The following is a 27735-nucleotide window of genomic DNA, read 5'->3' as shown; positions in this document are numbered from 1 at the left end:
GCACAACTCTATAGGCTTAAAACCACCGAATTGTACACTTTAAACGGGTAACTTTTACAGTATGTTGATTATATCTCAAAGTTATGTGTAAGTGTGGGAAGATTATACGAGAAAGTGGGCAGTGCACGGCTCAATAAGCTTTGGTTATTCTTTTTTTAATTTAATTTTTTATTGTTGACACAGTTACAGATGTCCCTCTGGTTATTTTTGTTTGTTGGTTAATCCTCACCGGATATTTTTCCATTGATGTTTTTAGAGAGAGTGGAAAGGAGGGGGGAGAGAGAGAGAAACATCCATGTGAGAGAGACACAGGATCTGGTTGCCTCCCCCAAGCACCCCTGCGACCCCTGGGGCCGGGGATTGAACCTGCAACCGGGGAACGTGCCCTTGACCCGAAACGAACCCGGGACCCTTCAGTCCGTGGGCAACGCTCCATCTACGGAGCCAAACCGGCCAGGGCTGGTTCTTCTCCAAAGGTCTCCCACGAGCTCACTTAAAGCCCCCGAAGCAGGGAGCAGGGGGAAGGGGCTGCCGCACTTCCACGTTCCTGGCCAGTCCCCGGACCCATCCTGAATCTCCTCAGAGCCCCTCCTAAAGGAGCAGATGAGATGATCCTCACCCACGTCCTGGGGGGGTCTCGCGAGGAGCCGGGGGGAAGATGCGGAATCCTCAGCGGACCCCCGCCGCCCCAGCCGGCACGGCCTCACAGGTGACAGAGCCGGCCCCGGCCAACCCGGAAAGGCCAGAGGAACGCCTTCAGGTGAGCTCCGGTGATTGGCAGGCCCGGGGGGGAAGTGGGGCTGCCCCGCCTCCTCACGTCGGGCCTGTTGGCGCCGTCCTGGGGGAGGTGGGCGGGCCCCGGGGTCCGCGTCGCCCATTGGGTGTGGGAGGAGGGCTCCGGAGGGCCCGCCTCCGGCCTTGCCGCGGCCAATGGGTGCGGGGCGTGGGCGGGGCGTCGGCGGCGGCTGGGCGCTGGGCGGCTCGGGCGGCTCGGGCGGCTGAGGTGGCGAGGTGTCCGCTGAGGCTGAGGCGGCGGGCGCGGCCGTGATGGCGAAGAGCCCTGGCGAGAACGGGCCGCGGTCGCCCGCGGCCGGGGGGAGCCTGTCGGGGACCCGCGAGAACCTGGCCCCGGGCCCCGACGCGGCAGCCACCGACGAGCTCAGCTCCCTCGGCTCCGACTCGGAGGCCAACGGCTTCGCCGAGCGCCGCATCGACAAGTTCGGCTTCATCGTGGGCGCGCAGGGCGCCGAGGGCGCGTGAGTAGCGCCGTGGGCCGGGGGCCGAGGGCCGGGGGCCGGGCCGGGTGCAGGTCCCGCGGGGGCAGGCGGGGGGTGGGCTCCACGCGGGCCGAGCGCCCTCAGGACCGACCGACGTGTCCCTCTCCCAACCAGGAACTACGGACCCCTTCTCCCCCCTGCCCCACCCCCATTATGCCCCGGGCAGACTGACCCGGCCCTCACCGGGAACCCGCTTCCGACCGGTTGACCCACAGGCTAATCCCACCTCCCCCTTCTCCCGCCTTCCCCCACAAACCACCCGCCCCCCGGGGAGGGCCGACCGGGTCCTCCTCCCAGATTCAGGACCGACACTTGTCCCAGCATCACTGCTGCCGCCGGGCCTTAGGGCTGATTGACTTTGCCCCCCTGACAGGCTCACAGATGGCTGCCCCCCCCCAGCAGACATTTTCTACCCCCACCCCCTCCCCCCCAGGACCCACAGACGCCCTTGCCTCACCACCTCTCTGCCCCCTCCCCAGGGGGACATCTTAGGCAGAGGTCAGAGGGACAGACTGTCCTGCCCCCTTCTCGCTCCAGAACAGAAACAAAGACCTCTGGACAGACAGCCCCCTCCCCTCCTAGGAGGGTCCCAGTGTGCTCCCCTGCCCCCCCTTCCTGCAGAGGCAGATTTCTTCCTGCCCCAGGGGGGTGGCAGGTGGCAGATGGCCTCACCTTCAGCACCCACAGGGTGACAGTGCCTCACCTCCAGCACGGACTGCCTGCCGGCCAGCCAGCCGTGTCTGTGCATCCTCTGGAAATGGGCGCCTCCTCTTAAAACACAGACCAGGGGAAGGGGTGCAGGCGGGGAGCCAGCGGGATCCCGGCCCCGACCCCCAGAGCACCCCGGCCGGCCGCCGTCAGCCAGGGGAGTGGGAGGCCGTGGAGCACCACCTGCCTTCCCTCCGAGCTGGGCAAACAGGGGACCCACACTCGGCCCCACGGAACCCCCAGAGCCCCGTCCTCAGAGAGATGGGGTGCATAGGCTGACCGTCCCCTTAGGGAAGATGGACTCTGGACCCCCCACTCCCACCCCAGCCGTCCTGTCGCCCGAGACCAGCGTTCTGCACAGAACTGACAAGCCTCCCCGGTGCCGTGCCTCCCCTGCAACAGAGACAGCCCCCTAAAATCACCTGTGGGGGCCCACAGCACTGCGGCCGGCCGGGACCCTCCTCCCCGGGGTCATCCTCCCCCGCTCCGACCCGCTCCGACCCGTTGGGACCACCCACGGCCCCTGCAGCCTCCCTGGCGACTTCTGGAAGTGCGAGAACTCCACCCCACACGGGCAGCCCCGGCAAGGTCACTTCCGGGGTGCTCCCCAGTCCGCACGCTCCACAGTCACCAGGCCGCCGCCTCTGGAGACATGTAGGCCCCTCCTCTAAGGCGAGGAGCGCTGCTTCCTCCAGCCTCTGCCCGATTGCTCACCCCAGGCTGAGCCTGGCCCGTCCGGGACTCAGAGAGCGCCCCTCACTCGGCCCCCTCTTCCTGTTTGGACGCGTTGTCCCAGTTCCCTGGGGATTAGCTTGTGAGAACCCAAAGGGGACTGAAGGTGTATTTTCGAATTGAGGGGCCGTCACCAGGCCCCCGGGCCCCGGGAGGGATGGGGTCTTGAGAAGTGGGAAAGGAGGTTCCAGTTGGGTTTGTGGGTTCTTGGAAGGGAGAGCTGGGATTTGCTGGTGAATTCTAGGAGATAAGAAAGCCTCCTGCGTGTTTATCGGGCGGTTAAGCAGACCTCGGGGTACAGAGCCGGGTGCTGTCGTGGGGAACGGCGGGACTGAGGAAGCACTCACGCTTCCTGGCTGTGTGACCTTGGGCAAGATCCCGAATCTCTGAGCCTGTTGACTCTGTGAAGGGCAACAGTAACGCCTCCTCCCAGATGACTGGGTTAAATGCGATCAGGTATGTGAAGGGGTTTAGCACAGTACCTGGCGCAAGTAGTGGCCCAGAAAATGTTAGTTTTCTTTCTTTCCCTTCTAAGGGTCTGAAAATTGAGGAGAAAAATGAGGGCGTCCCTCTGGTATTTGTAGACAGAGACAGAGAGAGGCCCCAGTGGGAGCACCTCCCTTTGGCTGTAGTCCCCATCCAGGCCGCCAGACATCTGTCTTCCCCACCCTCCACCCACAGGCCCAGGCTTCGCAGACGCCCTCTGCAGCGCTGGGGTCTGCAGGCCTGGGCTGAGGTGGGATCCCAGGTCCCCTCCTCTCTCCCTGCCTCGCTTTCTTGACCCTGTTGGTCACCCTAAAATCTCTGGTGTCTGAAAGCTTTGATGTTCCCTGCGTTGTTTATATTGTGGTTCCAGAAAAGCCAAAAGTAAGTCCCTGCCCACAGCCGGAGAGGGGAAGTTATGCGAAGTTTCAGGGTGACCGCCCTGAACCCAGTCTCGTGGTTGAGGGCTAGGAGTCCATGTGCTATTCCAGAGAAGTGAAACATTAGCACTGGTGGCTGCAGTGGAGATGGCGGGACTCTGACTCCAGATTAAAGGTCCATTTCAGGCATCCCGGGCCAAAGGTTGTCTCAGAACTGTCAGTTTTGACAGTTGTCGGGGGCTGGGGAATGGGAAGAAAAGGAGGTCAGAGGCTATCTCACTCAGGTGACTGTTAGGTGCCTGGCATGAGAGCATCTTAAAATTACAGACTTTTTGAGCTGGAAGGGATCTTAAGATTGATCAACTTAACCTTTACACATTATACAGATGAAGAAACTGAGGCCCGGAGAGGAAAATAACTTACTTGATATTACACAGCATATTAGCAGAACCAGGACTTGAAGCCAGGGTTTCTGACTCCCAGGTCAGGGCAGTTCCCACCGCCTTCACCATCCGTTCATACGGTGTGTGGTCCTAGCGGAAAATCAGGTGCTGGACAGGTAGAACACAAGGTTCCTAGCAGGAACCTCCCGACCCTCCCCTTCCCGGGCTCGGCTCAGCACCATGGACTCCCTCAGCAGTGTAGGAGTGTGGGCCGTGACCAGTTCATTAGACCGATCCGCTTTAGGGCTGGCACCAGACTTACCCACCTTTTCTCCGCAGGCCTGCAGCACAGTCAATGCTCAGTTAATACTTATTTACAGAAGGACATTTACTGACAGACATTTCAAGTCAGAAAGCTGAAAGTGACCTTAGAGATGGCTGTCCTCGTACAGATTGATAAACTGAGTCCTGAGAGCAGTGATTAGCAGCCTTATCTCTTCAGTCTATTAGGAGCAGCGTCAGGAATTGAACACAGAACTGATCCCTAGCCCTAGGCCTTTTCTCCTTCTTTCCCTTCTCTGTCTTTGAGCTTCCTCTGCAGGGAACCTTTGGTGGGACTGCGGTGTTCACTACCCGCTTTCGAGCAGAAGCCAGTAAGTGGGGAAAGGAAGGGAAGCAGCCAGCCAGTGCCGGGCCCTGTGGGTGGCGTGGACACGGACGGGTGCTGGGGTGCTGGCAGCGTGAGTGCTTTTGGCTTGGCTGGGAACGGAGCTGGTCGTCGAAGCCCAGGAAGGACCAGAAGGGGAGGAGAGTGTCCTCAGCGGGGAAGGGTGGGAGGAGTCAGGATTCTATTCCTATAACGTTGGGGGTGGGAAGAGCAGACCTGTTTTGTGGTGTGTGTGTGTGTGTGTGTGTGTGTGTGTGTGTTTGGCGGCGGGGGGGGGTGTCCATTTTGTAGGATAGAGGAGGTAGTCGGGAAGGGAAAGAAAGATACAGATACTAGCCCACCTGGCCTGAGGGAGATACCGACCTCCCTCTTCTTTTCCCATGTGACTGCCAGCACTGGCCTGAGGCTGGAGCTTCCCACCCTGTCTGCTCCGTGCAGCAGGCCAGATGAGGCGAGGAGCTATGTTCTCTCGGATCCCGTGGGTGTCGGCTTCCTGTTAGGGGAGAGAAGGATCTGAATTGGGCCCAGGGGAGGAACATCTGGAACAGCAATATTGTCTTCTGCTGATTCAGTTCTCCCGTCCCTTGGGTCCCCCACTACCCCTAGCCAATTACGGCAGCCCTGGGACTTTGTAAATCATAGCTTAATCATTGGCTTAATTGGCATCCTTATAGTCTGATCTGTGCCAGGTTTTTGTTGGGGTATGGCCAGGGCCCTCTCGGCAGACCAGAGCCTGCCTCCCTGCCTTCCCACCACCTTCTCCACTTTACAAGCTCAGAGCATCCCATTTTCTTGAACTAGTATAGTCCCCAGAGAGCAGAGAGCTGGCAATAGAGTGGCCCCTGGGTGGCCCATCTGGAAAGAGGCAGTTGCACATGTGGGCCCTGGTCTGTGACTAGACCACAGGCCCTCCATTTTCTCTCCTCCTTCTCATCCTCTAGCTTCAAAGGAAAATCCGGTTTGGTGGCCCTGTGGGTGTTCTGAGCCTCAGACAAGACTCGACTTGATGAAGGAGGGGGCCAGCGCAGCAGCTGCTACCCTGGGAAGGTGCCTGTGTGTCCGCCTGTTAGGAAATCCTAAGCTGTGGGAAAGAGATAAGGTGGTGGGGCCTGCTTGATGTTTTGTCCTCCTAGCATCTGTGTCTGAAACAGGACCTCCAGAGGGCCAGTGAGGCCTGGCTCTGGTCCAGCCACCCAGTCTGTTTACACTAGGGTGGGGGAAAGAAGGTGCTCAGTGCTCCTTCCCCAATCAAGCTCTGGAGTCCTGCCTGCTCCACTGGCAAACCAATGCCCCCGATGCTTCACCTGCTTAGAAGCCCCATCCGGGATTTCAGGGCGGCTGCCAACGTTAGCTTTCTTGACTTCATCTTTCTCTTTCCCTTCTTCTCACCCCGCCGTGCTCCATTCTGTGCCCTGTCCGGCTCCTCAGAGGCTCTCACGGTTTAGCTCTTCACTGTTCTTCAGGTAGGGAAACAGAAGCAGACTCAGGAGCCTGGGAGAGAAAGCCAAGGTTACTTTTGCTAGTTTATCCATCTTAGCAGTGGGCTTATTTACAAAACATCTGTTGAGCACCTACTCTGCCAGCCCCTGTGATAGGGACAAGGAATACAGAACTGAACACGATATCTATGCCTTGTTGCCCTAAAGAGGTTCACAGCCTTGTTGGAAAATGAACCACACACAATTCATTCTAATGTTGAGCAGTAAAGGCTATACTTGAGGTATGTGGTTGCTCTGGGAATATAGAGGAAGAAGCAGCCAGCTCCACCTATAGGAGCCCAGAAAAAAGTGGCATTCGATCCAGGGCTCAGAAGGAGCAAGGGAAGGCATTCCATTGGATGGGAGGGAATCATGTACAAAGTTTGAGAAATGTGTGCAGAGATGACAAGAAGAGCAGGAAGCCGGAGAATCATGTGAAGCAAGAGGAGGCTAGGAAAGTAGGTTGGGCTGACCAGGCCTAGCTTTGAACAGCAGACTGAGGTCTTCTATGTTTCATCAGGGTCATTCTGGTGCTGGCGTGGAAGATGGTCTTGAGACTAGTTGGGAGAGTTTGGGACAGCCCAGAGGGGCTATGGAGAGGCCTGGAAGAGGTCCGGAGCTATGAGGATGAAGAGGCCAGCAAATCAGTAGGGCCTGGTGCCTGACTGGCTGTGTGGACTGATAGGGAGCCGGGAAGGCTTGGGACAGGCTGAAGTGGCTCTGGACTCGCACAGAACCCATCTGGGGGCGGTCTGGCCACAGGGAGGGAAGGATGACTGTGATCTTCCTCTATAGTGGACAGCAAGCTGCTGTTGACTCTGCTTTGTCACAGCCCTGGGCTCCCCAAGGTGCCTGGCATGGCTGGCATGCCCAGGGCACATCAAGGGGTTCTTTGTCTCTCTCCAGTAGGAGAGTGGGTTAGCTGGCCTGGTTGGGAGGGGGTGGGTGAATGGTACTGAGCTTTGTGGTCTCTGCCCAGTAAACATATTGGATGGCAAGGAAGGCTGCAAGGAGAGAGGAGTAAGGTCTAAGGGCATGGAAAACCTACCTTAGGGAGGTGTGCAGCTAGGGAGGGTAGGTTTGGGGTTTGGGCACAGTATTAGCTGGTCAAGGGGAGGCAGATGATAGCTGAGGGTTGGCTTGACCTCACCTCGAGTCATTATTGTTTTCCTGGAGCTGGTGCCTCAGCTGGGATGGGTGGAAGCAAGTCCAGCACCTCTAAGAAGGCGAACACCTCAGCCCTTAGGAGCACAACCAGCCGTTTCTCAGAGTTGAGCGATTCTGGCTGGAAATGTGGACTTAGGTTAGTAGTGAGAAGGGGCTCTGCCGGCTCCACCATTGACCTTTGTGGGTGTGCAACTTAGGCAGGTCCCCTCACCCGACCATGGGGTTAATGCTCCCTGTTTTTCACTCAGCGCTTACTGTATGTGCAACCATGTGCTAGGCTTAGGGGATACAGACCTGGTCCTGCCCTCCCAGAACTTAGATCCTAGCAGGATGTCCGACATCGAACACGTAGTTAAAGACATGGCCTGTGTATGGAAGGATTGTGAGGATCAAATGAGATAACTGGGAGACCTGAATCCAGGGCCTCAGAGGGCCCCCAACTTGCTATGCGACCTTGAGAAAATTGCTTAAGCTTTCTAAAGATATAAACTGAGGCAGTTTTAATGGGATGATGTTGAATAGTTCTCTGCTTCTAACATTCTGAAACTGACCTTGGAATATACGAAAACTGCTTTGAGAAGTTTTTTTATGAGGTACCACACACATGCAAGGAGTTGTCACGGCACAGCCCACTGAGGCCATGCTCCTGGCACGCTCTGTTCCTCTTGTGAAAGGATCTCTCTCTGTATGTAGGGCCAGTGGCCCTCATATTTTTGGGAGTGTAATCAAACCAAAAGATGCTTTGATTTGTCTAGTTCTTTGGTCTGCAAAGTGCTTTCAGTCCCATTGCATAACCCTTGCAGGAGCAATGGGAAATCAGCAGGGTGAGTTTTATTTGACCCAGTTTGTAGACAAGGAAACTGAGACTGAGCAAGTGATGGAACTGGGCCTGGAACCAAGGACTCCTCCTTTCCAGTTTTTCGTTTTACCAAAGCCAGTGGCCACCTGTGGCTTCTCCCCATCCCTGTCCCAGCCTTAAGACTTCAGCTCAGCCCTCAGTACCTATTCTTCTCCTCAAGTCGGTTTTTTGGCTTAGTTATCATAATGGATGACATGCTTCCTGTCCCATTTCTCCACACACAGCCGCTCACACAGCCCAAGACAAGGCAGAATCAGGTGGGTAGTGAGGGGCCTAGGAACACAGTGCCGAGAACGGTTGTTCCTCCTCAGTGCACTCTGGGCTCTGGAGACTGTGTGTCCAGGAGTAATCATTCCTGGCTAGTGACTTTTGGAGGATGCTGCTGCTTTCCCTTCCCTCTCTGTCTTGGTTTCACAAAAAAGAACCCAAATTTGGGCCTGGAGAGCCTGGGTTCAGAACACCAGCAGACCTGGCTTCAAGTCCTGGCTCTGTCACTCTCTTGCCATGTCACCGCTCTGAGTCTGTAAATGGGCCAGGTGGTAGCATTGGGAGGAGGGGGTGTTATGAGGATCTAGGAAGGCAACGTTAGTAAAGCATAGTCTCTGCCACAAAGTAAGGGATCCAGGGTACATAGGGACTCGTAAAATTGGAGTATGAGTTATACTCAGAGGTTCACTTCAGGTCTTGGCATAATGGTGAGGGAACAAGGAAGCATGGGTGTGAAGATCCAGATTGTCTCGTGTGATCTGCTGCCCACTCACCCTTGGGCCTTGGGGGTGAAGCAGGAGCCGATACCACTCAGCTTGTAGTCTGGAGCTTTCTGGCCTGCCAGGGCAGGTTGGAAATCCCCCATCAGTTCCTCATTGAGTCATTTGGAACAGAGTCTTCAGGTGACCCTGACTCCGAGGGCCCTACTTTTCTCCTTGGCCTGTGAAGACAAAGCAGAAGTGAGAACAGAGGTGGGTCTCTTGAAAGAGTCACTCAAAGCATGCAGCCATAGGCTGCCTGGGGCCTACGCCCTCCTGGGTAGTAGCAGTCGCTTGTGGAAGGAGTCAGAGCTTATTTCATAATTCCCACCGCCCTCCTGTGTTTTTTGTAGACTTTCATCCTGGCCTTCCTGGCCTGCCTCTGAGTGACCCCGTCCATCCTCCCAGCATAATCACTGTAATGCCATTTCATACGAAAGCCTGCCTGGTGGACCAGGCTTTCACTGACACCACCTCATTCAATTTGTTTAATTCTGAGACGTACTTATCATTGTGATCCCCATTTTACAGAGGCAGACACCAAACTCCAGAAAGGCAAAATGACTTGTCAAGCATCACACAGTTTATGGCTCTGAATCCACTAAGGTCCAAACTCCCTGGGAGCAGAGCTGGTGTGCACTCAGCCGGGTGGGCAGCACTCGGTTCTGGAGTCGAGCGATAGAGCAGGCGCGGAGCAGGGCTGGATCGCCTCCTAGAGCTGTCCTCTGCTCACCTTGGGCCTCGGATAGTTACTGACTGGCTGGCTGAACCCCGAGTTTCTTCATCTGCAGAGGAGAGTGATAATTACAGGACCTTCCCATGGGCCTGTCAGGATTAAATGGAATGGTGTGAGTTAGTGTTGAGCACCATGTCTGCTGCATAGCAAGTGCCTGGTAAGTGTTACAGCAGACATTCAGTTACGTTAATTGGATATTAGAATTATAATGTTGTAAAAGGCCATCATCAAGTACATCTGTGCTCGGTCCTGTGCTGGGCTTCAAGGAAGATGCAGAGCTGGTATCAGGCCAGAGAGAGCGTGCTCTTTATCAGGCCCTGTCTGCTTTACCCACCTGATCTTAAGGTGGAGGACAATATTCCTGTCTCCCCGAGGAGAAAACAAACTGAGTGCCGAGGTCACAAAGCTAATGAACCTGTCAGCACAGAGCCAGCGAGGCTCTGTTCTAGGCCCGGGACACAGGGCAGAGGAGGAGGCAGGCAGAGCCCCTGCCCTCCAGGGACGACTTTGTGGAATGCTGCCTCAGCAGAGTGGACAGTTGGGTGGAGAGGCCTCGCCGGCTCTACTGGACTGCTCACATTCCCCAAACAAGCCGGGCCCTGTTCTGTTAACTGTGCTTGCTCATGCTGGGTCTTCCACCTGGAGTGCCCTTTCCCCTTTCCCAATCTGGCTATGTCCTGTCACCCTTCAAGGACCATCTCAAAAGTCAGCTCCCCTTTAAAGCTTTCCCTCAGCACCCTGCTCTCACCCTGGGGCTCCTTGCAGTCCCCTAACACCTTCTACATGCTTCCGTGACAGCGCTTGTATGTGTGCTAGTTATTTACTCACACGTTTGTCTCCTCTGCCAGATTGACCTCCTCAAGGACAGGGAATGTATTTTCTCTTATTTGTAGACTCGGGGCCTGGAACACAGCCCCTAGAGAGATGTGCATGGAATATAGTGAGGTGCTGATTGTGACTTGTCCCTGGAGTAGTTAGGAAAGGCTTTGTAGAGATGAGAGGAAGTTCTGCATGAGGCCTCAGAAGATGAGTGGGACTGAGTAAGAGTGGGGGTAGGGGTGAGGGAAGGTAACTCAGAGAGGGCTATCTAGAGATAGGACTTGGATGGGGGATGGGGGAGAAGGATGTTTAGAGGGAATAGGAGTAGCCTGAGATTTCTGTGGGACAAGGAAGGCAGTAGGGGGCCTTGAAGGAGTCTGGGCAGAAGAGGGACCTTATGTAAGTAGTGAGTCAAAACATATTTGGTAAGGATGCGTGAGGGCCCTTACGTGAATCGGGGTGGCTGCAGGTACCCACAGTGAGATTTCCATCTGAGAAACCAGTTGTCAGATGGGGAATTTCAAGCATTCTTCCCGGGTAGGGATAGGGGCTTGGGGAAGGGATGTCTTCAGTTGTAAATAGTCCCCACACTTTCCTGTAGTTGTCGGGAAGAGCTGGTCTGGGGGTTTCTGCTTTGGTCAGTGCCTTTCCCTACTGTAGGGGAGGGGGGAGTCCTTGCATTATGAGCCAGCTAGGCGGGTGCCTAAAGGAACCATTTCTTCTATCTGAATCTCGGGGTGGGGGTGAGGGTGTTGAAGCTGAGCAGAGTGGAGAGCTGGGCAGAGGCCCAAGGCACCGAGGCCAGTGAAGGGTCAAGAGAACCTGTTTACCATTGTGCACTGACCCACGGCTGGAAAGAGCAAAGCCAGGGAATCCCGCACAGGTTGAGAACCGCTAGCAGGGTCGCCTAAGACCATCGGAAAACACAGATATTTCCATTACGATTCATAACAGTAGCAAAATTACAGTTATGAAGTAGCAACGAAAGTAATTTTATGGTTGGGGGTCACCACAACATGAGGAACTGTATTAAAGGGTCGCGACATTAGGAAGGTTGAGAACCACTGCCGTATGGGGAAGGGAGGCAGGCCCAGAACTACTTTGCACTGGGAGTGGGGGCGGGGGGGGGGCGGGGGGAATGAAGCAAGCCAGACTCTCTCACACCCAGACAGGGAGCCTGGACACTGCCCTGCCTCCAAGTCAGGGGCTGCCAGACCACAGAAGGGAGCAGCAGGCTGCTACCCACCATCTTCCTTTTCCATACTGACTCACGGCGTGGCCTTGGGCAGATCACAGCCTCTGGGCTACAGGCCTCCCAGCCCTCACTGTGGCCATTTGCACACCACCAACACATCCTCTCTCGCCTTCCAGTTTCCTGTGATCGGTTATTGTGGCACCGGCACAAAAGCCATTTATCCTGTCAGTCATTACCACCTCTTAGGTTAATGAACTCCAGAAGTTGTTGCCCAGTGGGCAAAGTAGGTCAGCTCTTTGTTTATCCTCACTTCTTTTTCTGGCTCCTGGTGGGAGCGGGGACCCTGTTGTTCCCTGGATCTGTGATTGTCCATGTTCTCTCTCAGTTTTCCACATTTTCATGTTGCTCACTCCTGCCCTTCTCTGCTCAGAGGGAAGCGGCTCTCTACTGGGGAGGGCAGGAGAAGGGCAGGGGATGTGACAGGTATTGAAGCGGTGTTACATGAGGGCACTCTCTCTTTATTGGACAGTTTAGTGATCAAGTGGCAGCTTTCACTTCCAGGTTGTGTAACCTTGGGCACATTACTCAACCCTGCTGAGCTTTAGTGTTCTCGTCGGTTAAATGGAGATAATGAAGGCTTCCTTGGGGAATTGTGTGCCTGTGTAGTGCTTGGCAGAGCCAGGAGACAGCCAGTGCTGGGAATGTGTCAGCTCTTACTGTCTCGTGTGATCTTCACCAGTACCTTCGAGAAGGTGGCATTGTCTCCATATCACAGAGGGGAACCCGAGGCTCAGAGAGTGGAGCTGTCTGCCCCTTTACACAGCCAGAAGTGGTAGAGCTGGGATCAGAAGCCAGGAATTAGAGCGTGTGTGTCATTAAATAAATTCCTTAATCTTTTGGGGCCTCAATTGCTTTTGTGTAAAATGAGGAGAATCCTGCCCTGCGCATGCATATGTGGCTGTGTATATGGACCAGTCAGGTGAGAAAAGGGATGTGAAAGTGTGAGGTAAGCTGCAAATACTATTCGTGGCCACCCACCAGGCTGGGCTCTTATATATTTATTCCTCATTGAAGCCCTATAAAATGTGAGGTGTGTGTAATGGTCCCACTTAAAGATAAAGGTAAGACTTAAGGAGGGCAAGTATTTTGCCCATGGTCTCAGGTGGAGGATCTGCAATGGAAGCCTAGGTTGGGAGGCTTCAAAGTCCCCACTCTGTTCACTCTCTCCCACACCCCGTTTGGCCTCCCCAGTGGTTGAGATGAGGAGGATCAATCCTTTTGGCCCGTGACCTTGGCTTTCTGATGGGCTGTGTTTTTCTTCCTTTGGGCTCTTTTGGAGAGGAAAGCTTGGAGGAAGGGCTTAGATTGGTTCCTTGGGACCTAGGTTTATCTTCCACCGCCACGTAAAGGGGTCACGGGCACAGCGACCGTACCTGACTGAGCCTGCCAACCAGAAGGGCTGTGGTATGCCTGGGCAGAAAGCAGACAGCTAGAAGGACAAGGCGAGCAGGAACCCCAACTTGCGGTCTCAGTAGCCTTGGGAAACAGTCTCTGAGCTCCTAGAAGCCCCCAACCTCTGGGTTTGGGGCGAAGGCTAGGGGACTGAGAGCCTACAGAGCAAATGGAGTCAGTGGTGTGCGCTGACACCTTGGGCCATGGCGTAGCACAGCACCGCTAAGCCTAGCTCAGCCCAAGAGCCCAACAGAACCTGGGACCAGGGGCTTCCTGGCAGCCCCCCTTTGCCTCCTCTGTGCCGCTCTCCCTCAGGAGAGGGCGGCTGGCAAATGGAACACTGCCCAGGCTTGCTGTCTCCAACGGAGGGTCTGCTTGAAAGCTGCATCCATTCATCATATTGAGCTCACGGAGCATTGCTAGATATGGGCACACCACTCACTGGGGCGGTCAGGGGGAGGGGGTTAGACTGTCTCTAGGGACTTGGGGCCCAGAGCTAGAGCTCTACGGCAGCATCTTTAGAACAGCCTTCTTTCCCCACAGCCCTCCCAAGGGAGTCAGAGGCAGTGCACGAGTCACTGTGGCAGAGGGGAAGTCCTGGTTCCTGCCATTTATTAGCTCTGTGACTTTGCCCGTCATACAACCTCTCTGATTGGGTCCAGTTTCTCATGGGCCAAATGGAAATAGTAATTAATCCATGAGGGATCCACCTCACTGCACTATTAGGGGCACAAATAAAATTTCTATAGGCAGCAGTGGCTTGTAGCCTCAAATGCAATGCAGATGAAAGTAATGATGTCATGGCGAAACCCAGGCAGGCATCTGATGAACACCTGCGAGGTGCATGGTGCGAGCTATAGAAGTTAACACCCAGTCCAGTGAGGGAGGGATAGTGCAGAGCAATATGAGCAAATTTCGGTAATGAATTGCTTATTTATTTTATTATTCTTTCTTAATACTCTCCCGAGGATATCTTCCATTGATTTTTAGAGAGTGGAAGAGAGAGGGAAAGAAATATCGATGGAGAGAAACACACTGATTGGTTGCCTCCTGCACGAGCCCGGACCTGGGCCCAGGCCGGGGAGGAGCCTGCAACTGAGATATGTGCCCTTGACCAGAATCGAACCAGGGACCCTTTGGTCCGCAGGCGGATGCTCTATCCACTGAGCCAAACCGGCTAGGGCCCCAGTTTTTAACCTGGGCTGCTAGAGACTGTTCTCATTAAGTTCTTTTGGTTGCAGACTCCTTCAGGCCACCTTAAGGTAAGAGGGGTTTTCTGAAGGGTGAGTGAAGCCCTCAGACCTGAAGCATCCCCATGGACCATTTGGTCCCTTAAACTGGCCACACGGTCAGCTCCCAGTCACTAGAAATTGGCTCACCTTCTCCTCTCACTATCGGGAGAAGCCACCTCAAGGCCTCTATCCCATCATGCTGTTTGCAGGGACAGCCTGACCTCAACTTCATCTCATGGCTCCTTTCTGGGCACCCTTCGAGGGTCAGTTCACAATGCAGACCACCTAATCCTACAGGGAAACTGAGGCTCAGAGAGGGCAAGGGACTTGGCTGTTGTGGAAGGGATTCCTATATCAGACAGCAGTTTGATCAGATGCCTTTTGAGGTCCTCACTGATTGGACTTAAAGATACACGACTCTTCTGACTTTTAATAAATAGATAGCCTACAACTCTTCAGGGTGCATCCTGTGCATAAAGAAGTCTGCCTGCAGTTAGAGAGCATGCGCTGTGCTGAGAGCTGGGTACAACCAGAGCTGCAGTGTCTCCCTTCTCACCACCTCCAGGTGGGTTCTGCTGTTGGAGGAGAAGGCATTCAAAGGACCATATTTCCTCAAAATCTTTTCAGTTTAAGGTTTTAAAAATCAAAACAGAATCTTTCCATTGACATGTACGTTTAAAGTAGTGGTTGATTTTTTTTTTTAATATTTCTGAGAAAATCTTGCCAAATCCATGGTGTAGCTTAAAATCAGTAGTGTCTTAGAATCCAGGAAATATGGTCGTTTGTTTTGTACCCAATTGAAATTCCGGTTTGCGGTCTGATGTTCGGGCTTTGAAACTGCCAAAGCTGTTATCTGTCATCAGTTAAAGAAAAAACCCCAGAACTTGAATGTGCTCCCCTGTGTATCTGCATTTGGGAAAAGTGGGTATTTCTGAGGCCCTGCAATTAGAGCTTATCAACAAAGACAGACCTGAGGTGTCAAACAGGCATGTATTACGTGGGAATTCTTTGAAAACTGGTCATCTCAGGTGAAAGCCTTGCCCTCTATGAGCCTTAGTTTTCTCATCTGCTAAATGGGGAATTTGATCAGATACGATCCACATCCATGACTGCCAAAACTTCTTGTTGACTGACTCAGTGTGGACACTCCCTTTCATTCAGTGATCTAGGAGGCTCATCCTCTGACTTGTGTAGTTGAGGGTTTGTAGGTGGTGAAAGGCAGGATGGCTTGTGATGCATGGTTCTTTGGTTTCCGCTCCCTTGGGGGTTGCAGGACCTGATCTGAAGGTGTGGTCTCCGATTTTCTTTCTCAAGGAGGGAAGGGGAGTGTCCTCATGCCTTGATTTTGCCTCTAGGTGGTGAGAGGGTCAGAGGTTTAAGACCGGGATGGCCAGTGTCAGTGTGTCTAGGAGGCCAGGTTCGCCTCCGGTTGTCGTCCTTCCTCCGCTGTTCAGCTCTGAGGCTCTTCGCAGGCGTGTGCAGTTCCCCAGAAAACTGGCACCGAAGAAGAGGACCTGCCCTTTTGTGAGAGGCCTCGGCTGTGCCAGGGCTCCTCCCTCTGCTCTTCTAACCAGTAAAAGTCAGCAGTGCATTTCCTTCCGGCAGAGCGAGAATCAGAATTGAGGCCTGGGCCAAGCCCTGGCCTCACCATGTCCTGTTCCTGAGAGCCTCCTCCCAGTCGCCCCAATGCCTTCGCCCCTGCTCTCCTTTCTGGGAGGTCAGGCAGGACTGAGTGCAGACTCTTGGCTAGGATCTGACTTGGGTTTGAGTCTGGGTTTTTCCACTGATTTTCTGTTTCATTCTGAGCAAGATGTCCTCTCTGGAGAGCTTGCTTCTCAGTATTGTCAAGTACTTTTTTAAATTGGGAAAAAAAAGAAGCCCAAAAAGGAAATTTAAAAGATCCATAATCCACCACTTTAAAAATCACTTGAATAAGAGAGAGTGTGTATAGAGAGGTATACATATACATTTTGTTGTTGTTTTACTGATAGTGCTCTATAGGTTAAGTAGTAAAACATATGTAAATACTCAGACAAAAATGCTAGTCTCCTCTTTCTCATTTCCCCTCCTGGAGACTCACTGCTTAGAGGAAACCCACTCACTTGCAAAGCCAGGGATTCCTACCCCAGCCCGCCTCAGCTGCTTTGGTGCATGTCTGCCTGCCTGCCTGGGGCGGATGGATCTCCAGGCTAAGGTCTCCCCACTGAGCATTCAGTGCCAGTAGGATGTTAATGCCATGAGGTCCAGGACTTCGGTCTGGTCACATGAGTGCTCCCCCACAGCCTGCCCAGATGCCCTGGCCCTAGCACAATGCCGACACAGCTGTGATAGCTGCTCAGTTGGTAGATGGATGTACAAATACAGGTGGTATTTGTTGGGGCTTTGATGTGTGTGTAGGATTTTGATTGGTAGAGACAACTTGGAGAGCGTTCCAGCAAAAGGACTGGCATGAGCAAAGTTTGGAAGGTGGGAAAGGGCCAGGGTGTAATTGGGGAAACTATGAGTAACTAGTTTTGCTGGAGTGAAGAGGTGAGCATGTTATTTCTGTACTTGTTAGACTAGTTTTTTCATCCAACGCTGCACTTTGCAAGAAGGCCCTCTGAAGAGGCTTATTTATCAAGACAGATCTAGAACAGGAATGTTTTGCTTTGGTGCACAAATGCAGGCACTCCGGCCTCTGCCTCAGAAAGACATGGTGACCCTTGGCCCCTTGACACACTGGGGGAGTAGGCACTGGAACCTGATGTCTCTCTGGACTATGCCTTTCAGGGAGGGGGCAGAGTTTCCTCCCATCTGTGTCAGGACATTCATGAGTTAGCAGCCCCAAAGGGGACGGCAGGGATGGAGGGCAGGGGGAACAAAGGACTGACGACTGCTGGCTAGGGCCTAAGCCAAGGCCTTTGCTTCTCTTGGCACCTCTGATGGGCCCTGCCCTCTGCTCCACAGGCTGGAGGAAGTCCCTCTGGAGGTGCTGAGGCAGAGGGAGTCCAAGTGGCTGGACATGCTCAACAACTGGGACAAGTGGATGGCCAAGAAGCACAAAAAGGTGAGGGGCCTAGCCTTGGGCCTTGGGCCGGGAGTTGGTAGCCGGGGGAGGAAGAGGGAGAAACTGTATTAGCTTAGAGGAGCAGGGCCTTCTCCAGCTGCCAGCTGCCTTAGGTGTGCCCCATCCACCAGGTCTGCAGTGGGAGCAGAAGCTGTTTGGAGGGCAGTGCCCAGCCTTCACTTGGTCCTCCCACATGACTTCCAGACTCAGGCAGTTTGTCCTGGAATCAAACTTCTAAGCTGCTCTCAGCTAAAAGCCCTCATAGGCAGCCTTCCTCCACCCCCACTTCCCCCTGGGGGAGTCCTGACTGCTGCTTACGTCTGGGGAGGACTTTATAATACTCACCATAGCTAACTTGTTGAATGTTTGCCGTGTGCTGGACACTTGACTTGGATAATCCTTACAACAGTCCAGTGAGGTTGGTAGTAGTGGTATCCCCACTTTACAGATGACCTGCAGAACTAAAATTTGAACCCCGGTATCTAATAATTTTAGTGCCTATGCTCTTTATCACCACAATAAGGGGATTTCTTCACCCTCTAGATTAATTTGATGAGTTTCCTTTTGCCTCCTGGCCAAAGCAAAAAGAAAGAAAAGTAATCTCGCAGTTTAGTAGTCTTATAAAAACGAAAAAGCGGGTGGCCTTGTGTAGTCCGGCTATCTTTAGGCACCAACTCTGTTGTCTGGTAGGAATGTCCACCACTCTTATATGTGTGTGTGTGTGGGTATTTTGGCCCCAGTGGCAGGTTCTAGTTACTCCCTGGCCTCACAGCTGGGGTCTCTGCATAAGTTCCTAGTGCAGAGAGTGAGCCCCTGGCTCACTGTCATCAGCTGGCACACTGGTGTGGTCCAGGCTGGCCCAGCTAGCTGCAGGGCCTAGCATAAAGCTCAGGATCAAAGGTCAGGTACAGCTGGGGCCCAGCCCCACTGCCTTCCTCTCTTCATGTCCAAGGTTAGCTGTGTGACTTCGCCCTTACAGCCTCAGTTTCACTTGTCAAGTGGGAGTGACAATGCTGTTGCCAGGCTCTCCTGTGAGGTGGCGGCTGTACAGCCCCGTGCCCCGGGGGAAGAGAGGTGCAGCTAGGCCTGGGCTCTTGCCTGCTGTTCTGTGTAGGCATTAGGGCACTCATTTTTTGCTTATTATTAGAATGTCTTTCTCTCTTTCTCTTCTCTTTTTTTTAAGTTTTATTTTTTAAGGCAGACTCTGGGGTCTGTGTTCCTGCCTCCTCTCCCCTCAGGCTCTTGCCTGAGCTTTAGCTCCTCCATTGTCTGTTGTGGTGACAGTGGCTCTGACCTTCTTGCTGCAGCCTCCCTTGCAAATGGGGATTCCAGAGGGGTGCCTTGGGGACTTCCTCTCAGCAGAGCAACCAGCAGCACTTCCTCTTCCCCTTTGCTTCCCTGACTCTGTGGTTAGAGGCTGAGGGCTACCCCTGCCCAGCAGGAGCCACCACAGGAGGCCTCACCCCGCCCCTACCCAGAGGCCCTAACCTTCTGCTCTACGCCTGCCCCCTCGGCTGTGGCCACACTGGCCCTGGGAGGTTTGCCTGCCTGACTGTGCAGGCTTGGGCTCTCCCTGTGGTGAAGAAGTCATGGCACAGGAAGGGCAATACCTGTTTCAGGAAGTGTGTTCAGACCCAGCACTTCTCCTGGACTAAAGGTGTTCAGGGTCTTCTGGGGCAGACCACGTATGACAGGGCTGTGATGATGGGGTGCTGGTTTGGCTGATGACCCCGAGGGGAGCCTGAAGGCCTGTGACTCTGGGCTACACTACATCCCTCTGTCGAAACCTGCCCAGACCGCGTGGCTTCCTTAAGGAGACCCTTGTCCCACAGCAGAGGAAACTGTTCCCAGAGTCTGGGGCAGTTCCCTTCCGCTCCCTCTCTCTCCCCACTTTGCAGGCAGTCCCAGAAGCTTCAGTTTGGCTCCTGTGACCAGTTCCTCTGCTCTTCCCCCACTGCCCTCAGCCTCGGCCTCCTTCCTGGTTCTTGACTCTCTCTGACCCTTGGAAAGTTTTCCCTTGTTTGTGCTGGTCATCAGGAAGGCCTGGCCTTCTGCGTCCCCTCCTCTGAGAGTTTCTGTGGGATTGTTTGAGGGGGTTTCCAGGTGAGGGGAAGGTAGGTGTGATCCCAAGGCCCTGGAGCTCCTGTGTCAGGCATCCTCCTGGGATGGAGGGGTGGAGAGGAAGCCAGCGTTTATTGAAGACAGACTACTAGGCATGGTCCCTCACACCCCCATTCCTTTTTTTTTTTTTTACAAAGAGCCAAACCCAGTGCTGAAGGGCGGAGCCTACCCCCCAAGAGCCAAGTCTAGACCTGAAGAGCTGACCCTCGTCCTGAAGGGCGGAGCCTAGCCCCTAAGAGCTAGCCTAGCCTCAAAGAGTCCAGCCGAGCCCTGAAGAGCCGGAGCTAGTTTCCAACGGCTGACCTTGGTTCCCAAGAGCCAAGCCTAACCCAAAAGATCCCCTCACCCCATTCTGATAGAATCCTAGGTGGTGTCATTCTGATATTAACGATCAGGGAAGCTGCCTCAGAGCCTCATTCAGTCCCAAGCCCAGGGTGAGCTTGCCTCCGGCCTGGCTCTGAGAGGCCAGTGAGGTCAAAAGCGCACGGGATTGGATCCCTCTAACCTGGGTAGTGTAGCTAGGAACTAGTGGGGTCCTCTATGGTGTGGTCACCTCTGACAGCATGACCTTATTCTTCTTCCCACTCTTTGCCTCATTTTCCCCATTTGTGAAAGATAGGATGGCTTTTCAGAGTGGGTTTTGGCAGTGGAAGCCTTTTTGTCCTGAGAAAAATAGCTAGGATATGAATTGAGCACTAGCTCTGAGTCATGTGCCACCCCAAACACTTCCTCTCTCACCTCTCCGGGTCTTGAGTGGTGGGGAGGACCTGTGCCATTTTAGCACCCAGGCTAGCTGCCTCTGATCGAGGGAGCTCAGGGTTGGGGAGAGCAGAAGAGAGGCAGGGACTCTCGACCAAAACAAGGAGGAAGCCATTGTGATGAGCTCCGATCTTCCTTCTAAGTTGTGCTGAGATCTCTCCTCTCTAGGCTGGCTGTGTCCTGCTGCATGGCTACTTAAACACCCCCATGAAAGTGTCCCAGCCACATTCTTGGTCATTTCATGAGCTACCCTCCGTGTGGCTATAGCTGTGCCCCGCACTATGCAGACCCTTCCTGGTGACATCCTATGGGGCGCCTCCAACTTGTATTGTTCCATTTTGATTCCGAAAATGGGGATAAGGCTTCAGAATTTGTGGTAGACCTCAGGAATACCTGCACTGTCACTGGACTGGGGGATGTGAGGACTCTGCCATCACCTGGTGGCAGCACAGTTAATTGCAGCCACTCCCCTCCCCCAATCATTGGATCTGCCTTGTAGCAATAGTAGGAAAGTCCTCTTTTCTCCCCTTGCGAATGTGCTCACTGAGGGCCTGCCATGCCCAGCAGAGGAGCTGGGCTGGCACAAAGCCTCCTGGGAGCTGCTGGGAGGATGCATTGGCACATGCCTCTTTTTCACTTTCAGATCCGTTTGCGGTGCCAGAAGGGCATCCCACCTTCTCTGCGGGGCCGTGCTTGGCAGTACCTGTCAGGAGGCAAGGTGAAGCTACAGCAGAACCCTGGGAAGTTTGACGTGAGTTGCCTTTCCTCCACCCTGTCCTTCCTTCCTCCTCTCTTGGCATGTTCCCCATGGCCGTGATCCTCCACGCATTCATCCAGACCTCAGCACTATGAGCAATGGCTAGAACCACCCACCAAGTACTTGACTGCCCATTCCAGCTTTTTCTCTCAACAATCACTCAGGTTTGCTTTCTTTGGCTCAGTGGGCCCCTCCCAGCTCTTGTTTACCAGGAAGGAACACTTAGACCAGTGCCCTGACTGCCTTGGGCCCTGTGCTTAGGGCCTTCGGGGGTCTGCCCAGTAGGACGACAGAACCCTGAACACTTCCTGGCCTCCCATCTTTCACTCTTTCTCTTGTCTCATCCAACCCCAGCCAGACATGACTCACCTGTGTTGCTTGTGGGGTTATCAGCCTGGGGATGGCAGAGACACATTAATATCAGGGGTCAGAAGCCATTTAGTGGCCAGGATAAGAACACCCTCCATTCATGGGGCTTCTTGGGCTTGCCTGGGCTGGGCAGCTCCTCTAGCCTGTTCCAAACTGTGGGAGGCAGTTGGCTTTCCTGGGGTTACCCCCGTTTACCTACCAGAAACCCATTTGGGTTTCTCCCCGGCTCTTGGGACTGGTGACAGAAAGACAGTGAGAGAGCTGTTAACATACTTCATGCTTCAGTGAACACTGTTCCCAGAGAACAGTGGGCAGAGCAGGGCAGCCTAGAGTGTCTGCTGTTTACTTGGAGAGGGTGAGAGCTGTTTGCAGGCAACACTTGGCACTGGAGGTCAGGAAGTCTGGTAGGGTGTCTGCCCGGGGGCAGCTCTGAATTAGGGCAATTGGACTGGATGCCAATACCTGACCCCACTCAAGCAGCCTCTAAATTTCAGGGTCTTACTCCCAATGTGGCTACATACCTTCAATTTCAGGGAGCTGCATCCTGGACAGAGGGGGAGCCCCACCTAAATCCATAGCTTACTTCTGACCGTCAGAGGTACCGCATGAGATCTGAGAGCTTGGGCATCCTGGCCAACTCCTGTTAGCAACTGTGAGTGCAACTTGTGTGAGCAGCAGAGCACAGAGCTGTGTGTGCACTATGTGTGTGTCGAGTGGTGTATCGAGAGGAAAGGGCCACCCCTGTGGGGTCTTCAAGGTTGCTTGTGGAAGAAGGTAGATTTGCTAAGAAAGGTCTTCAAGATGTCCTGAAGCAGAGTGGTGGTTCCCCGAGGCCGTCCTAGGGGCTGGAACAGTGGTTTATGAGCACACCTGCCTCTGCCCCAGGCTGCTGATGGTGGGAGCTCAGTGCTAGGGAGAGCAGAAGAGAGACGGGATTCTTGACCAAAACAAAGAGGAAGACATTTGATCAGCTCCGATCTTCCTTCTCTCTCTCTCTCTCTCTCTCTCACACACACACACACACACACACACACCACATACCACATACCACACACCTTCCCTACAGGGAGACAGGTAGCAGAAGAGTTGGGATTGACAGCTCTGAGTCAACCTAGCTTCCAGGCCCAACGCAACTCCACCATTTTTCTAATCACAAAGCCTGGGCAGATGGCTTTTCTCTAGCCCTCGGCTGTGAACAGTATGATGATAGGACCTTTATAGTAGCCTGCCATCTTAAGGATGTGACATAAGGTGAGTCCTGAATGAAATTCCTAGACATTACTTCCAGCTACGGCTATGATGGACATTCTTACCCACACAGGTCTTCCTGGAGCCAGAATCACCCCTCAGGGTTTCCAGGGTCCTCCCCCACCCTTGCCTCTTTGCCCCTCCCAGGCTTTCTCATTTGGGCTTCCTGACCTGTCCTCCGGAAGGCCCAGTCCATGATGGGATTGGGTGGCCTTGCTCCTGGCGCGGGGCTCTCCAATACTTGGGACAGTTGTATCATCCTAGCCATCCAAACTCCTAATATATCCCCTTGACCTTGCTTCCAGGAGCTGGATATGTCCCCTGGAGACTCCAAGTGGCTGGACGTGATCGAGCGTGACCTGCACCGGCAGTTCCCTTTCCACGAGATGTTTGTGTCCCGGGGAGGGCATGGGTAAGCAGGCTGGGGGTGGTAATCTGGTAGTGGCTTTAGGCCCTGTCCCTCAGGAGCCAGAGGAGGTAAACTGAGTTTGGGGGTATTATGGGGCCCAGGAGCTAAAACTCTAAGTGTTTTCCTTCTTTGGTTTGGGTCTGATGGTCCTCTTAGCATCTCTTAGCTCTGGGGCAACTTTCATAATTTACTACACAGAGTGTTAGAACTTGCCCGGCCTGATCATCCTCTGGAAACAGGATTTAGTGGGGAGAAAGAGTGTTGTAGAAAGTGGGGTGATCGGGGGTATGTAGGGAGAGAGGTGGCAGGCCAGGGGACCAAGACAGATACCTGGGATAAAGGTGGGCTGGCTGAGGTGCCCCCTGCTTTCTCTTCGAGGCTCTGCTCTCACCTATCAAGTGGGGAAGCCCTTTTCTTCCTCCATCCTCTGTCCACGTGAGAGTTTGTGTGCTGCAATGGGAGACTGACCCCTTCGTGACCACAACCAGGTCACGTCCCCTCTCCAGAGAAGTACAAATTCTGAGACAGGTCTGGTCTAGTGCGGCCCAGATGAGGGCAGTGGGGGGCAGAGTCACACCTGTCATTCCTGCAATGCTTGGCATTTCTACAGTCAGCAGGACCTATTCCGTGTGCTGAAGGCCTACACGCTGTACCGACCTGAGGAGGGCTACTGCCAGGCCCAGGCACCCATTGCCGCTGTTCTGCTCATGCACATGCCTGCTGAGGTACCACCAGGCCCTGGGCAGGCAAGCGGGCGGGCAGGGAACACCCAGCAGCAAGGCCTTATGTCTCTCTCACCCACAGCAAGCATTCTGGTGCCTGGTGCAGATCTGTGAGAAGTACCTGCCCGGCTACTACAGCGAGAAACTGGTGAGTGCTTGGTGGGCCCAGGACCTGTCTCCAAGCCTCTCTCTCCACAGGCACTCCTGCCCCTGCTTGAAACCTTCTCAGCCTTCTGTTGCTTTCAAGCTAAGTCCTCAGGACTGCAAGGGCCAGGTCTCCCAGGCTCCAGCATCATCGGTTCCACACTTGTTTCCATCTCAGCCTTCAGCTGTCTGGCCACTCCAGTGTGCCATGTGCCTCCCTGTCTTGACCTTGGCAGAGGCTTAAACCTCTGTCCCTTTCCTTCCCTGCCTTCTGATAACTCCCCCTTTCTGCCCTCAGGGAGCTTTCCTTGACCCTTACAAGTGGGACTCTGGCACATGCTCACCCAGGGTTCCTGTTCCTGCCATGTTCTAGGCACTCAGTCCCCCTCCCGCTCCCCCTCGTCTGTTTGCTCCTGTGACTCATGTCTTCACTACATGCTCACAAGGGGAACTGGCTGTTGGCTCATCATTGTATCCCAGAATCCAGCAGGAGGCTGGCTCCCTGTAGAAGTAGCCACCTGAGGAATGAATAAATGAATGCTTGCCTGGTGCTGGGGCCTGGGTATAGTCCCTGGCTGGCTGGTGCTGGTCCATGGTCATGGTCTCACTGTTCCCCCAGGAGGCAATCCAGCTGGATGGGGAGATCCTCTTCTCTCTGCTGCAGAAGGTGTCGCCTGTGGCCCATAAGCACCTCAGCCGGCAGAAGATCGACCCACTGCTCTACATGACAGAGTGGTTCATGTGTGCCTTCGCCCGCACCCTGCCCTGGAGCTCTGTGCTGCGCGTCTGGGACATGTTTTTCTGCGAAGGTACCAGGTTGAGCTCTGGAGTGCAGCCCACAGGGGATCTCTATTTTCAGAAACTCCCCAACGGCCCTCTTGCACTCACTGCCTGCTCCCCCATACAGGAGTCAAGATCATCTTCCGGGTGGGCTTGGTGCTGCTGAAGCATGCGCTGGGATCCCCGGAGAAGCTCAAGGCCTGCCAGGGCCAGTACGAGACTATCGAGCGGCTGCGAAGCCTCAGCCCCAAGATCATGCAGGAGGCCTTCCTGGTCCAGGAGGTGCGGGCCACACCTTCCCCTCACCCCTTCAGAGGGAGAGACCTGCGGGCCCTTCAGAGGGAAGCCTGTAGCCCCCTGCCCCTGAGGGTGGGTCATTGGTGCCAAGCTCAGTGCCCAGCAGTCCAGCATGGTGTGGTGGATGTCATCCTTCTCTCTGACTGAGAAGAGGGCACAGGGAGGCCTAAGTCTGGGGCCTTCCCGTTCTGGACCTCTTGGCAATGAGAAGAGCTGCAGCCCGTCACCTCTCCTCCTCTGGGACCACAGCCACGACTTTGGCTTTAATTTCCCTTTTTCCTTTCTTTTGTGGATTTTTCTCTCTCAGGGGCTGTAATTAGCTGACACATAATTAGGCGAGTGGAGTCATGAGTGTGGGCAGCGGGTCTCAAGTGCCTGGCTCACCACCGCTCGGGGACTTGTGACCACCACAGGGCCAGACCTTCATTCTTCCTATGGTCAGCCTTTAGTGACCAGGACTGGGGGACTCTACGGCAGAGCCGGGACCCAGGCTGGAAGGCAGAGGGGAAGGTTCTTCCTGGTGCCCACCTGCCTGTCACTGCTCCCACAGGTGATCGAGTTGCCAGTGACAGAGCGCCAGATTGAGCGTGAGCACCTCATCCAACTACGGCGCTGGCAGGAGACGCGCGGTGAACTGCAGTGCTGCTCGCCACCCAGGCTGCATGGTGCCAAGGCCATCCTGGAGGCAGAACCAGGCCCCCGGCCTACCCTGCAACCTTCACCATCCATCCGTCTGCCCCCAGATGCCCCGCTCCCTGGCTCCAAAAGCAAGCCCAAGCCGCCCAAGCAGGTTCCGAAGGAGCAGCAGAAGCAGGAGAAGGCGAGTGGGCAGCTGGACAAGACCCCAAAGCCAGGGCAAGCCAAGATGGCGATTGCTGGCGGAGATGCATGTCCTCCACAGGACGTGCCCCCGAAGGACCCAGTCCACCAGGACCCATCCCCTCAGGACTCAGCTCCCCCGGTTTCAGCCCACCACTGCTCCCAGGAGAGCCTGGTGTCCCAGGAGAGTGAGGACACCTACTTGTAACCCTGGCATCTCGGGCCTCCGGGGCGGGGTCTCCACACACCTACATGGTTCACGGACTGACACATTCCAGGGCCTGCCCACCCCCTGAGGGTCCGGCTGCCTGGCTGCTGGGTGCAGAGTCTGGCTGGCCCAGTGCAGGTTCTGCCTGAGCCTCCTTATTTATTTTCTCCAGAGTGGAGCTCGGGCCGACCCAGCTGGGGCAGGCAGAAGTGAGGGCCTCACTCAGGCCTCTTCTGGGGGGATGCTCCCCAGGGCTAGGGCACTGATGAGGGGAGAGGGTGGGGTGCACGGTGGGGTACTCTTTGTGTAAAATAGAAACATGGTTTTGTACAGAAATAAACACGTTTGTATAGAGAGCTGGTGTGCAGCTAAGGGATGGGCAAGGGGGTGCCACCACCCCCGGTGCTCAGCATCTTTTCCACGTCCCACAGAGCCCTCACCTTGGCCTCGGCACCAGGGCCTCTCTGAGCAGTACCTCGCCAGAGGGGATGCCAAGTCCAGGGCCAGCCCCTGTTCCTGGTCCCCATTTCCCTTACTCCATCCCTCAGCCCCTTGTCCACCATCTACCATGGGTGAGAGGCACCAGGGCTGGAGCCCAGTGCTAAGGCAGAGCGGGCATACTCCCCAGGCCTTGATTCCTGCTCATCACTGATGGGGTGGGGTCCCTAAGATCCTTTTGGGGTATTCTCCTTAAGGCCTGGCCTGGATGCTACTTAGGACCTGAAGAAGGTTCTTGTTTTTTTATTGATTTGGGAGAGAGAGGAGTCTTTTGTTGTTCCACTTATTTATACATTAATTGGTTGATTCTTGTATGTTCCCCAACTGGGGATGGAAACTGCAACCTTGGTGTATTGGGGCACCGCTCTAACCAACTGAGAAAGGTTGAGTGTTCATTCTGGGTTGGGTGCTGGCACCATAGGTGGGAGACCATGAATGCCCTTACATATACAGCCCAGGTTTCCATGAAGAGGAGGGGAGAAGGCTGGGTCTTTGATAAAAGGCCACCTGTCGCTTACTGAGCACTTAGCATGGTCCACGCTGGGTTGGTTGCGTCACCAGCTGATCATCAGGTAGGCTCTGTTATCTCCATTTGACAGATGAGGCAACAGAGCTGAGAGAGGTAAGCTGGTCCCAGTTTGCACCCAGAGCCCCTCAGCCACCTCTCCTGGCCATGGAGGGCCCAGGCAGGCTCTATGGTCACAACCTGATGACTGTTGAGGTTATGGACAGGGTGTCCCTGGGAGAGGCCCCCCCTTCTGCTGAGGAAGCAGCTTTTCCAGTCAAACAATAGCGGTTGTTCTTGGCAGGCCACCAGGCGAGGCTGGGCTATGGAGGGAGGAGTAGAGCCTCCCTGGGAGCTTTCAGGCACCTCAGGGCTTTAGTCTGGAACATCTTGTTCTGGTACAGCTGGGTATACTGAGGCCTGGGGAGGTCAAGGGTCACATGAGCCTGTCAGGGCAGACCATCACTTCCTGCTTCCCAACCCTCACACCTGTGGTTCTCCCACCCGTGCTGCACCATTGGTGAGAAGAGGGGTTCAGCCTTTGAGGACAGTCCCCGCCCCCTGACCCTCTAGGGGACAGGCCAGGATGTGGTGGCTGCACAGTGTTCCACAGGAACCCACTGAGCCGGGGAGTCCAGGGAGGGAAGGCACTGCGCCGCTCCCACCCGCCTACAGTGGAGGCTCCCAAGCAGGCAGGAGGCCTGTGTAGGCCTGCTGGGTCCCAGTCAGGCCTGAGGCC

At 54.7% G+C, this 27735-nt stretch overlaps 1 protein-coding gene across 1 annotated transcript; it reads left to right on the top strand.

Annotated features, from left to right (window-relative positions):
- The first annotated feature begins 966 nt into the window (after nt 1–966).
- TBC1D10A (TBC1 domain family member 10A) lies at nt 967–26331 on the top strand. Its single transcript, XM_008142443.3, has 9 exons — nt 967–1256; nt 17261–17360; nt 20884–20991; nt 22920–23026; nt 23634–23748; nt 23828–23893; nt 24509–24698; nt 24797–24951; nt 25517–26331. Exons 1-9 carry the CDS (start codon nt 1048–1050, stop codon nt 25991–25993), a joined length of 1527 nt encoding a protein of 508 aa, XP_008140665.1. The 5' UTR covers nt 967–1047; the 3' UTR covers nt 25994–26331.
- The last annotated feature ends 1404 nt before the right edge of the window (nt 26332–27735 follow it).

This window comes from Eptesicus fuscus, chromosome 23 (genome assembly GCF_027574615.1).
Source record: "Eptesicus fuscus isolate TK198812 chromosome 23, DD_ASM_mEF_20220401, whole genome shotgun sequence".
Lineage (NCBI taxonomy): Eukaryota > Metazoa > Chordata > Mammalia > Chiroptera > Vespertilionidae > Eptesicus > Eptesicus fuscus.
The sequence above is the reverse complement of the archived record's forward strand: the minus strand, read 5'-3'. Positions and strand labels throughout refer to the sequence as shown.